At 38.9% G+C, this 13883-nt stretch overlaps 1 protein-coding gene across 2 annotated transcripts in view; it reads right to left on the minus strand.

Moving 5' to 3' along the window:
- Window positions 1–3415: 3415 nt before the first annotated feature.
- Window positions 3416–13883, minus strand: part of SLC16A9 (solute carrier family 16 member 9) — a 53940-nt gene continuing 43472 nt past the window's right edge. For both annotated transcript variants that reach the window (XM_042960337.1, XM_042960336.1), the window contains 3 exons: window positions 9611–9706; window positions 5911–6828; window positions 3416–5511 (listed from right to left, as the gene is read on the minus strand). In XM_042960337.1, the coding sequence (XP_042816271.1) occupies window positions 5333–5511; window positions 5911–6828; window positions 9611–9706 (1193 nt within the window). In that variant the 3' untranslated portion in view covers window positions 3416–5332. The remainder of the gene's footprint in view (window positions 5512–5910; window positions 6829–9610; window positions 9707–13883) is intronic.

Raw genomic sequence — 13883 nt, forward strand, 5'->3', positions numbered from 1 at the left:
AGTTCCCCTAAGGCAAAGTCAAGAACCCACAAAGGAAGTTTACCTCTAGCTTCCTGATGAAGCCCAGCTGAAAGGAGGCTTCCTCTTGCCTAAAAGCAACCTGAAGCTTTTCAATTTTCTGGAAAGACTCGGATGCTTCACATCCTGAAACAGGTCTTCCTGAGATGTTTCATAGCTGTTGCGTCAATGGGTTGTAGGTTGAGGTAATAGGAGAATCTCTCTCTCTGTCTCTCTGTCTCTCTCTCTCTCTCTCTGGAACACCCACAGTTTTAGAACTCTCTCTCTCTCTGTGTGTCTCTCTCTGTCTCTGTCTCTGTCTCTCTCTCTCTCTCTCTCTCACACACGCACACACACACACACAAATGCACACAGTTTCTCTCAGGTTTCTCTGGGGCATCCGTTCCCAGTTCCATCAGAGCTGCCTCCTGGGGTTCCTTGATGCTTCTGCTGTCACCTTTCCTTGGTTCACACCACTTCCCAGGGCTTTGAGAACAAAGCCCAGGCCCAGCTCTTGTCCCTGCTTATGCCTCTCAGCTAGTGACTGCTAAAATGCCCCTTGGAAATTAGAACTGTTTCCAGTCTTGAGCAGAGGAAAGTCCCATATATTATCCCATTTTATCTGACAGTCTATAGTTCCGTCCAGGGACCTGAGCTCATCCTGACTCTGTTTCTCACTGGCAGTCTCAACTGTGCAGCTCAGTCTCAGTGCAGCCCTTGTTCATACTTGACCTTCAGGGAAAATTTCCTTCAGGAGGGGATCCTGCCCAGGAGTTCTCAAAATGGCACCCTCCCAGCAGCCATAGAGACTATATGAAAATGGACTTTTGAGCCTGGCCTGTCATCTTTTAGAGGTTGATATAGCCAGTCGCATCTGTTCTTTGTTGTTATGGTCCTAGAGTCATTTGAGCTACTAAAGCTGTAGGTGGTGAGGGGTTTTCAGATCTAAGCTGGAGGAAAAACAACTTGCCTTAGCACATTAGGCATTTTCCAGGAAGGAAAAACAGTCATGTCCCTGTGACTTTGTAGTTTTAATGTGACCTACAGCAGGACAGCACCTTGACCACAGTTAATTATTCTTTATTGAGAATATGCCATTTACCAATGTTTGTAGACTATCACTTAGAAAAAAACTATAAAAATTATATATTTTTTTTATTTTTGCAAGGAGAGAGAATAAAAGTAAATGACTCCTTAAAACAAGGAATCCATACAGTAAGAAGCAACTAATGTGACAGACCTACTAGGAACAGAATCCCAGAAGAACTGGAATCACACTCTCCCAAGAGTAAGTCTGAAGGATGTCCCGGGAAGGCAGAGGGATGTAAGGGCCCTGGGCCAAGGCCAATTAGCGCTCAGTAAACAAATGAGAGCACTTTGCTTTCTGCCTAATTTTAGGCCCGCCTTCCAAACAGCTCGGGTGATGAGTTCTTAAGGAAATAAATAAAAGTCCAAATTCCCATAGCAATTCAATTTACAAAGTGAGTTCTATTTGATTTGTGGAGGAACAGCTTGTGTTTTGTTTTGTGTCAGAGCCTCTGAATGGCAATTCCAGAAAAAATGTGCTGAGTCATGAATCCCTAAGGATAAAAGATTTTGACAAGAACATGCCTGGGGGAGGGTAATAGCCGTGACAGCTGTACAAGTTAGGGATAACAGAAAGCTCATTCTTCTTCTAAATAAGGCCCTTCAACACAAACATTTACCCCACACCTGTGCCCAGGAACACTTGACACGCCCTTCGGATACTGAGAGGGAGGTGTCACACACTAAGGAACAATGATAACAACAAAAATCATAAGAGTTAATATTTACTGAACAGGTGCCAGTAACGTGTATGGGGTTATCTTATTTAATTCCCATAACAGCCCTATGACATGTTTGACAAATGAGGAAACTAAGGCTTTGAGAGGCTAAATGACATGTTCACAATCACCTAGCCACAGGAACTGAGCTAGGATTTGAACCCAGAAACCATAACCTTAACAAGTGTATATACTGCATCTCTGAATATTATCCATGTATTCGTACATCTCCGATCACCTTTACTGATTGTGCAAAGGGGCATTTTATTTACCAGCATCCTTCAGCCACAACTGACAGCAGAGCAAAAGGTCCCAGGATTGTTATTAATGAAGGAGAAATTGTGTGGCACTGCTAATGTAAACTGTGTATTTTATGTGTTTAAAATAATACTCCTAAGTAAAAGAAAAAATGAGACATTCTTTCCTTCAAAACAGAGCTCTCCTTTATTTTCCAGAACGTCCTGAGTTAAGATAATCTTAGACTGATTGCTAGAAGTTGAGGCTATCTGAGACCAGAGGACTTTCCAGCCAGCACAACACAACTGACCTACCATGTGGTCATGACCTCCCAGTGCTGCAGCTGCAGGTTCTTGGAAATTGTTCCTCATGGGGCCTTTAAAAGTTGGTGGCTGAAACTTCTCTCTTGATGACATAGTCACCCTCGAGAAAATGAGTTCACCAACTGGCTCCTAGGAGGCTCATCAGAGAGAGAGAGAGAGAGAGAGTGAGGCATGAGGGCTGAAAGGAAGAAAGAGGGTCCCTAACAAAGTTTCTTTCCCCAACTCAGCTCCAGCTGCTTGGAGGGTCAAGAAATGTCTTTTGAGTCACAAAAGAAAGATTATGTCCTAATCAGTATAATTTCATTATTAAGGATGCTTTTAAAATGCTAATTCTTGGGGCACCTGACAGGCTCAGTGGGAAGAACCTGTGTCTCTTGATACTGGGATCATGAGTTCGGCCCCTTATGTAAATAAATAAATAAATAAATAAATAAATAAATAAATAAAGTTTAAAAAATGCTAATTCTTAGGAAATGGGCAAGCCTTGAATAATTATTCACATACACATGACTTCTCTATTCACTAAAGGATTGGCTCTATAGCAACACATCCTCCTGAGCCCCATTTCCCAGCCATGTTAGAAACCAAAGCATTCACTAGACACTTTCATTTTGCTTTTGGAAGTTGCTTATATATTTTGTCCATATCATGACAATTATGTTTTGTACCATACAATGAAGATTAGCATCCTCACCTCACAGAGCTATTATGAAGGATAAATAATATAATGTGCCTAAGAGCATAGTAAGAATTCCACCAATGATTGACAAGATCATCATTAAGATTTGCAGAGGAATCTGTCCCCTTTTTCCTCAAAAGGATTCTGTAGGATTGACATGTTAGCTTTTTGGGAGCCAATGGTCAAAATAGTTTAGCAAATTTGACTTTTGAATATGCTGAGGTCCAATCACCAATTCGGGGGTCTGAAGTGAACATGTGATCATTTTTTTTACATTCAAGTGAAATTCACTGTAATTCAGAGAAGGAGGACTCGTTAAGAGAAAAAGCAGCCAAACCAATGCAAAACAAACAAAAAAATATTTTATTGCAACTTAAAATTCATTCCCTAGACAATTGAAAATGCACACGCTGGATGGTATTAGTAGACATGGTGAAGATGCATTTGGACAATTATCAACGTTGATGAACATGGGGATGTCAGGAAAGTTACTCTTTCAGGTTATTGGACTTCCTGAATATAATGTTGGCAAAAAGGAACTTTCAACATAAAAACACTTAGTTTAGCTTTTTAAAATGTCACTTCTTATATTTATTAACCTTGACAGTGACTGAAGAATGAGGTACAGAAAACTTTCCAGAAGTCTGAGTATGGAGAAGTCCAAGGCACTTTGAAGCCCCATTATTGCATTATTAAGTAGGATTAACACAGTTATGAAATTCCCCCACACTCCAGGTTTATTGCATACAAAAGATCTATTTACGGACCTCACTGAGGTGTTGTGGGGCTTCATGCTTATAAAGTGCTTCAGGCGCCTTTGAAGAAAGGCAACATACAAGTATAAAATCATATATTTCAAAAGAAATGAAGAGACAATTTTGGCACAATAGGAAGAGTGCGTCCTATTTAAAGAACCACAGTTGGCTATTTATAAAAAACCCTCACCTCAATGGTTTATTGTTTTTTTGTTTTTTACTTAAGAGAATGAATGTTTTCTGTTGCCAGTCTTGTAACCCTCATTTTCGACCTGGCTGTGTCGTCAGAATTCCTTGAAGAGTTCGCTAAAAATACAGATGCTTGGCCCATAGCCAAACCTACAGAATTAAAATCTCTAAGAGTAGTACTCAGGCAACCATATTTTTAAAAGGATCTAGAGGATTCTGACACACAGCAAAATTCAAAAAATATTTCTTCAGAAAGATGCCCATTTATTAAACAGTGATTTTCTTTCAAAACATTTTTCTTAAGATTGAATACAGTTGGATCAGAGTATCAATTTCTTATTGCTTTTTTGTCTTCCCATGTCCCACACAGACTCGGAGTTCATCACACACACACGCACGCATGCGCGCGCACACACACACACATTTTAGTTCTGCCCTTGAATTAAAATCTGATAGTGGTAAAATCTCATAGTAGCAAATAAATGCTTCATCAAGAAGACACACAGGGACTTGCAATTCATCCCCACTGTGCCCAATGCAAATGGATGTTTCCCATTTGCCAGAACGGAATGGTTTACGCATTTCCAATTTGGAAACAGGTAAAATCAGCACTTCCTGGGAAACATCAGCTAAGTGGATGCTGACAGAGAAGAGTGAGTGTGCTTTTGGCAGCCAACCGTGAAGCAAGTCTGTGGTGAGTGCTCCAGTTTGGAGACTGCCTGCCTCTAGGCAAACACCTTAGGAATTGAAACGATTTAAGCGCAGTGGATACCAAACATGGGGTGCTGCCTTAAGGTAAATAAAATCAAATAGTGAAAACCAGTGACTGTAATTTAAAATATCTTTGAGGAAAAAAAAAAAAAGATCAGCTTGCTCCACTGCAATTCTTAACGCCATTTTAGTAACCACTTTCATCTCCTGACTGGCCTGAAGTCTTCAACATACTAGCTAGTCTAACATAGAGAAGAGAGTGATTTCGCCCCTGGTGGCCTTCACATATATCTCATCATGCTGCCTACATCAGGTTTAAAATAGAAGAGCTCCCTCTGGGTGCCTTTCAGTGGAACTAATGGATCCTACAGAGAAATTATATTTCTTTACACAGAGAAAGCCTTTCAGGGCTGGCCAAAATGTTTACAATGTCAGGAACTCACGAATAAGGGTAAAACAGAATAGTCCCACTTCTTGGAAAAAGAAAAAAAGGGGGGGGTTGGTAAATACAGGCGATAGAAGCTACATATACAGTACAAAGAGGATAGGATTTGTAACAAACAAAAAATTCATTCAGAGTCAGCCACAGTGAAATTTCGCTATGAGAAAACAGTCTGTAGTTCCTTCCAGTATCCTCTAAACATTAGAGGTAACTTTGTACAGAAAGGTTGTTGGAGCTGGCTTGGGCAGCAGCCTGCTGCATGTATGCCAGGAGGGTAAGGCGGCCAGAAGCAAGATAAAACCTCCCAGCAGGACACAGAAGCCACTGAAATAAAACGCAATGTCATAGGTCTGGGTCCAGTCATAAAACCAACCTGAAAAGAGAGAAAGAAAAAAGTGAATTTGATAGAAATAGTAAGACTTGGAAGCCATCCTCTAATTTTACCAATTTTATATACAGTAAGGATTAGGATAGATAAAACCCCATGTACTCTATAGCAGACTCTTAGGAGTTAGCAGAGGAGACTCTCCCAAATAATCTGGACAAGAATAAGCAGGCATTTTGAGTTTCTCCTGAACATAAAATGAACATAAATCCCTGAGCAAGTATACTGGCCTTTTTATCAAACTGATTATGAGTAAATCATTACCATCAGACATCTATGCAGATTTACTTTGTGCTAATCTGTGCTACTATTGTAATCTGGATTTCTATACCTGGAGATGTTACAAAGAAGAACAGTAAAAATGGGTTGCTTTAAGAAATATCTTACCAACAATTGGTGGTCCAAGGCTATTCCCAAGTCCAGCAAAGAACATTAATATCCCATAGGCATGGGCTAATTTTTCAATTCCCACAGTCTTTGTGGTCACATATGGGAAGATGGACCAGTTACCAGTAAGAAACCCTAGAATCCCAGAAAGTATCGCCAATGTGACATAACTTTTGGCAAATGGAATTGCACACAAGGCCAGGCCCATGATTATTAAGGTAGCTACGTAAAGATATAAGGTATTAATCCACTTGAAGTCAGCCAGTATCCCTAGAAGAAGTTTACCAACTGCTGTCATAATGCCAATAATGGAAATAAGAGGCATAATGAGTTCTTCTTCTTTCACATTTGAACTTCTTGCCACATCTTCCATAAGTAATGAAGGTGGAAATCCTCCAATGTCAAAAAGAAAGATAGCAATGAAAAGTGCTAAAAATACTTTGTTTTTAAAAAGAGCCACAGTCTCTCCACAGTAGTTTTTATATAATTGCCACTTCCTCTTGGCAAGCTGTTTGCAAAAATATGTCTGTTCTGCAACTTTCTTTTTGTACGTTTCAGTCTCTTTTGAATGTGCTATTGTTGTTGGGCTTTTATGAAGTAGGCTCTCCTGTTTCCGGCCACCACTGCCAGAGGTGCTCTTGCATGTTTCCTCAGCACTGTAGCTCTTTCCAAGAATGTTTGTGTTTTCTTCCAGGTCCTTCTCTTTTTCACTGTAAATGGAGTATCTATCTGGTGCACTTTCCAGAGCTGTTTTTTCAGGCAAAGGGCAATCAGAGGGCTGGAGGGGTCTCATCAGGCTGCCACAGGCTAATATATTTAAAGCTAAGGCACCCACAATCAGCAGGCATCCATCCAGCCCATAGAACTCAATCAGCAACCTCTGCAGAGCAGCATATATAAAAAGTCCAACACTTGAACCTAAAAAGAAATGGGAGATGTTCAATCTTAATCTCTTATAATTCAGGGTTCTCAGAACAACCATTATTGATATCAGCCAAAGAAGAATTGCAAAGGAAGGAGCATGGTTATATTCCAATTAACTTTTATTTATGGACATAGAAATTTTTATTTCACATAATTTTCAGATGCCCTGAAATATCCTTTTGATTTTTTTAACTGTACAAAAATGTAAAAATCATCCTTAGCTCATGAGCTCTCTAAAAACAGGCAGTAGACCAGATCTGACCCATGGACATTAGTTCACCAACCCCTGTTAACCATGGAACAAAATTGCTTCCCCAAAAACCTTTGTTTCATGCTCACGTTCCTTTTTTTTTTCCAGCAATGTCAGAATATTTCATGTGGGTTTTTTGTTATTTCTTTTCAATTTTTAAAAAATTCTACTGTGAGGTTTTTTTTTTTTTTTTTGCTTGTCATCTTTTTCACTGAAGGTGGATGCTATAGGCTGAATGTTCATGTCCTCCCAAATTCACAGGTTGAAATTCTAACCCCCAATATGATGGCATGAGGAAGTGGGGCCTTTGAGAGGCAATTAGGTCATGAGCCCACTGAGCACTCGTGAATGGGATTAGCACCCATATCAAATAGACCCCTGAGAGCTTCCTTTCCCCTTCCACCATGCACACATGCCACACAGCAAGAAAATGGCAGTCTGCAGCTTGGAAGAAGTCTGTCACCAGAACCGAAGCATGCTGGCATCCTGATATCAGACTTCCAGCCTCCAGAACTGAGAAATACATTTATGTTTTGTGGAAGTCACCTAGTCTATGGTATCTTGTTACAGCAACCCAGAAGGACTAAGTAGATCCACAATTGTCCTTAATTTTGCTTCACCTAGCTCCCTGTGAGTTGAAACTGAAAATTCCTTAATTCTGCCAGATCTTAACTGTCCAGAGTCGATCCATTTTTATTTCAGTGTGCCATGATCCAGTCTCTTATGCCCTCCTTTCTAGGCAGAGTGAAAGCATGTAGCATACAACTTCTGGCATCTTTGGCACACATACAAATTTGGACATTAAGGGAAACCCTAGTTCATAATGATAATATCTCATGCTTTTAGTACCCTGCTATGTGCCTTACATGTATGCTTCTTTAAGATTCCCAATAACTTGATGTGATGAGTACTATTATTATCCCCATTTTACAGTTCAGAAAACTGAGGCTTAACTCAATAGTTAACAGGACTGTTAGAAAGTCTGTCTATTTCCAGACAGCAAGTGAGTGACACAGGCAGGATTCAGACCTAGGTGGTCTGGCTCTGGCGTCTGTGCTTGTTGCTACATTACAATGCCTCTACAAAAATGTAGTGTAGGCAAGACCTATTGTCCTTCAAGCTCATGCCTACCTTCACACTAATGCCTACCTTCGCACTCCATCACACTCACACACCTGTGGGAGATCCTGTAAGGTTCTTTGAACTGCATTCCAACTGCTTTGGATTCTCTATCTCCTGTTTTTGCTATTTCTTCTTCAGTTCTGCCTTAGCCCAGCTGTGTCCTCAAGACTCTGGCCCCATCTCCTCTTAGATCATGATTCCTATTTCCCCCCTGCCAATACTTCCTTAAACCACCTTTGGGGGGCGCCTGGGTGGCGCAGTCGGTTAAGCGTCCGACTTCAGCCAGGTCACGATCTTGCGGTCCGTGAGTTCGAGCCCCGCGTCAGGCTCTGGGCTGATGGCTCGGAGCCTGGAGCCTGTTTCCGATTCTGTGTCTCCCTCTCTCTCTGCCCCTCCCCCGTTCATGCTCTGTCTCTCTCTGTCCCAAAAATAAATAAAAAACGTTGAAAAAAAAATTAAAAAAAAAAAAAAAACCACCTTTGGGAAATATCCAGCTCAACTTAATTCAATCTGGAATCACTTTGTTGCCACTAGATTGATCTCAGGAATAAACATTAGTTTGGCTCCTGCTGCCAGACAAATCATTGTATTTACTCCATTTACCTCAAAGTCTGACCTCCCAGGAACACCGGCTCATTAACAAGTAGCATATGTAAATGTGCCACTTTCACTAAACTTGGCAGCTCTATTTCCTAAGCAAACTGGTAAAATACTAGCCACAGAAAATTTTGATAAGTTCTCTAAGGAAAAGTTTGATAAGTTTGATAAGTTCTCTTAGGAAACAAATCCATCTGAAAAGTGAAATGACACTTTAAAACATTAGAGGAAGTCCAGAAGGCTTTTATATTTACATTTCCCTCAGTGATCATCTCTTGATTATTAAAGGAAGAACAAGAGTGAAGAGTCTGTAGTTTAGATATGCACATGGCCAGGGGAATGCATTCATAAATAAGTACTTTAGAAAAATTGTACATTCCACAGTAAATGGAGATGGCAAGATGCCAACAGCAGGCTTTTCAACAGAGCCCTGGAGTCTCCATTTTCCTGGCATTTCTCCTACCTTTCTCAGGGAGAAGGTGCCTTACATAAGTACAGGCTGCTTCTTTTACTGAAGCTCTCACCAACTTGTGACTCTCAATGTACGGGTCCCATAAGCTTTTCTTTCCTTTAGTATATTGGCCATTGAATGCCCCAGATTTTTTATGTATGCATCCTAGGGTTTTCTGGAAGCACTACTCTTATTTACTGTGGAAAATAAAATTTCCTTCTCAGGCTAGAGTAAAAAAATATGCTACCTAAGTGGTAGCTGGGAAGTGGTTGGTTAAACATATCTGTGTTCAGTAACTTTTAACTTTAATTAGAAAACTGAATAGTGACAATGCTGTACTTATTTTGAAAATGTACCTGTTGAAATTAGGCCAAGAGCAAGGCCTCGGTGGCTGTCAAAATACTGGCACGTAATGGTCACTGTTGCAGTATATAATAAACCACATCCGAGTCCTAAACATAAGAAGACATTACATAAATCAAGACAGATTATACTACTTCAATGCAAAAAAAAAAAAAAAAGAAAGAAAGAAAAAGAAAAAATAACATCTCCAGTAGGTTGTTCTGTTACTGATTGGCTATAACTCTTCAGAGTATGGACTCGTAGGTTCTTTGATGTCACTCGTACAGCTCCAATGGACATATCTGTGCAGGCTCAGTTTTCACTCCACACCCATAGGGTTGGAATCAAGTGAAAAAAAAGTCCAATTTCTGAAGCATGAATGAATAATGCAAATTTAAATCGCGACATTACAGGGAGATAGAGATAATGGTTAAGTCACCAAATAACACCAAATAGTAAAATTTAATCAAACTTTCCCATTCAGTCTCACTTCCAAGTTCTTGCCCTCAGTTCAGTGTCCTTCCTCCTCAAAGTGCTCTAAATAATTTTAGAAAGTTCCCTTCATTATTCCATGCTATTTTGTGAGAGCTTATAGCTTGCACACCCCCAGTCTGCAAAACAAAGGCCTCTGGGGTTCTCAGGTCATCGCATCACAGTAAAATATATATTTGTAAGTTTCCTCCTTCAGAGATGCAAACTACCTTATTTACAGTAAAATGTATTTGATTTAGTTTGAAATATGTTTGCAAAAAAAAGGAAGCAAATACACTAAAATATTAACAACTGTTAAATTTAAGTGGTGAGCATACAGTTGTTTGCTATACTATCCTCTACTTTTCTGTAGATTTGAAATTCTTTTATAACCCAAAAGAATACCTTACTAAATTTCCTTTTTTTTTTTTAATTTTTTAACATTTATTTATTTTTGAGAGACACAGAGAGATAGACCATGAGTAGGGGCGGAGCAGAGAGAGAGAGACAAAGAATCTGAAGCAGGCTCCATGATTTGAGCGGTCAGCACAGAGCCCGACGTGGGGCTAGAACTCAAGGACTGAGAGATCATGACCTGAGCCGAAGTTGGACGCTTAACCGACCGAGCCACCCAGGCGCCCCTAAATTTACCTTTCTTGAGACCCAAGGACTATATTCATCTCCAGATCTTCTCCAAGGCTTTTGTTTGTTAGCTTAATCTTTTCTTCCCTATTTAGCACCTATTAAAGCCAGTTGGTTTTTCATAAAATTTTCCTCTAGCTTCTAACTCATGACTTTTTGCCTTTCTTCTGCAATATCATCTGTTCTTGAGGATCATTCTATAAACAACACATAAACCATAGTCTAAAAACTGGATTTGAAACCACAGCCCATTAAATGAGTTAAGATCATTGTCATTGCCTTTCATTGGCACCTAAACTATGATTAGAAAGAATACATGGGCTTAACAAATATATTACATAAGTGTTTTAGTAAATTAATAATTTAAACAACCTAAGACTCTGAGGATTATGTGTGATTCCATAAAAAGTCTTCTTAAAGAAATGAGATAGACTAAAACAATTATATTTTAAGTAAAAAGATTTTTTTCTCCTTTAAAAAAAATTTTTTTTTAATTTTTTTTTCAACGTTTTTTATTTATTTTTGGGACAGAGAGAGACAGAGCATGAACGGGGGAGGGGCAGAGAGAGAGAGGGAGACACAGAATCGGAAACAGGCTCCAGGCTCTGAGCCATCAGCCCAGAACCTGACACGGGGCTCGAACTCACGGACCGCGAGATCGTGACCTGGCTGAAGTCGGACGCTTAACCGACTGCGCCACCCAGGCGCCCCTAAAAATTTTTTTTTTAATTTTAGAGAGAGAGAGAGCATGAACAGGGGAGAGGGGCAGAGTAAGAGAAAGAGAGAGAATTCTAAGCAAGCTCCATGCTCAGCATGGAACTCAACCCAGGGCTCAATCCCACAACTCTGGGATCATGACCTGAACCAAAATCAAGACTTGGATATTCAACTTACTGAGCCACTCAGGCACCCCTAAATAAAATGCCCTTCATGTTTGATTTAAGGGAAAAAATATTATCTCATGAACTAAAACATGAGTTGCACTGATTTATACAGTTGTCATTACTATTCATATATAGGACTCTTCAAGATATGAAACAAAACTGTTTCTGGGGCACCTGGGTGGCTCAGTTGGTTAAGTGTCCAATTTCAGCTCAGGTCACGATCTCATGGGTTCAAGCCCGGCATGGGGGACTGTGCTGACGACGCAGAGCCTGGAGCCTGCTTCAGATTCTGTGTCTCCCCCTCTCTCTGTTCCTCTTCATGCTCTTTCTCTCTCTCAAAAATAAATGAACATTAAAAAAATTTTTTTAAATGTTTCTTTATAATCAATTTTGAAACCAAAAAATGTCACCCTTGACTAAGACTGTATACCTCAGAAAGCCTTTGGAGGCAGAATGAATTTACTTTTCTGTGATTTGGTTGTCAGGACTCTGTAAAATGTTAGGAATGAGAGACAAAGGGGAAAAAGACATTTCTGATTACTAAATGTCAATGTCAGAAAAGTTGAAACAGCAACTTTTAAATTTTTAGCCTGAAACCAAAAAAAAAAAAAAAAAAGACATTTTAAAAAATTATTTCAAGGCCCTTCGTTTAATAGTTAATATTATTTCACTTGTTTTTTTTTTTAATGTAGCAGAAATTTGAAATGCTTTCTCCTTAAACTTTTCAAAAAGGTACTACATCTGCATCAGGACAACCTTAAACTGGAAGCTATTAGAGAGGGGTCCCTTGAATCCCCATGATCTCTCACAGAGTCTGTAAATTCAAAACTATTTTCATAATACACTAGTCCCCCACTTTTCTGCAGTTTTGCTTTCCATGGTTTCAGTTACCTGCAATCAACCACGGTCCAGAATGCTCAGATGATCCTCCTCCTGACATATCATCAGAAGGTCAGTAGTGGCCTAATGCTACGTCACATGCCTATGTCATCCATTTTGCTTCATCTTATCACTCAGGCATTCTACCATCTCACATCATCACAGAAGAAGGGTGAGTACAGCACAATAAGATATTTTGAAAGAGAGAGACTACTTTCACATAACTTTTATTGTAGTATGTTATTACTGTTCTATTTGATTATTTGTTATTGTTGCTGATTTATTATTGTGCCTAATTTATAAATTAAACTTTATAACAAGTGTGTACATATACATAGGGGGTGTACATATACATAGGGTTCACTATTATGAATGCTTTCAGACATTCATTGGTGGTCTTGAATGGTATCTCCTGTGGATAAGTATCCCATGGATACTAATATGTTCTCTGCTTTTTTCACTGTGTTTACAATTATGCTGATGGAGCAAAAGAGATGGTGATAAAACCAGAAGTGCCTTAGCACAAATCAAGGTATTGGTACCAAATTTTGGTATCAAATTATGCTACATAATCATACACTCATAATAAAAACAAACAAAAATATTTTAAAAATTCTTCATTTGGATTACAACAATTGCTGCAAGGAAAACCCTTTACACAATTATTTTAGTAGCCAGCTAAAAGAGCCCCCTTTTTATCTTGTGACCTTATTTTTATTTGAAAGAATATCTGACAGACAAACTAGGGTTACCCAGACTTGGGTATTTGGTAGACACTTTTTTGAAAACAAACTAAGAAGGGAGAAAACTGGCAGTAATTGTTAACAATAATAAAATCCAAAGTTTCCAGAAAAAGAATTTTTGAAAACTGATATCCATTACTATGATTTTGAAAGCTTTCCAATAAATAAAGATTTTCTGATGAGTCTGCTGGTGAAAGTAACAAAAGTGATTTTTTGATGTTGTATAATGAAATTTGCCAACATTTAGAATTCTTTCATAACTTAGTGAATCAGTATTTTTCAAATAACCAATTCATGATATTACAAAATTAGGTTTGAATGAAGATCCATTCAAAGTGCAGAATAAACAAATATAAGAGTATGAAAAGTATATTGATGTAGTACCAAGTTCCATATTACAATTAACTTTGGAAAATCATCACTCATCAAGTTTTTGTAAAGTATCGAAGAAGAATATCTACAATTACCTGAAAAGGCTATTAAAACTCCTTTCTTTTCCAACTACATCTTTATGTGTGACAAGATTTACTTCATACATTTCAATTAAAAAAAAAACAGATTGCAACAGATTGTGTACAGAGCAGATACGAGAATCCAGATGTCTTCTATGAAGCCAAACATTAAAGAGATTAGCAAAACTGTAAAATAATGCAACTCTTCTCACAAAA

Source organism: Panthera tigris, chromosome D2, assembly GCF_018350195.1.
Source record: "Panthera tigris isolate Pti1 chromosome D2, P.tigris_Pti1_mat1.1, whole genome shotgun sequence".
NCBI classification, from domain to species: Eukaryota; Metazoa; Chordata; class Mammalia; order Carnivora; family Felidae; genus Panthera; species Panthera tigris.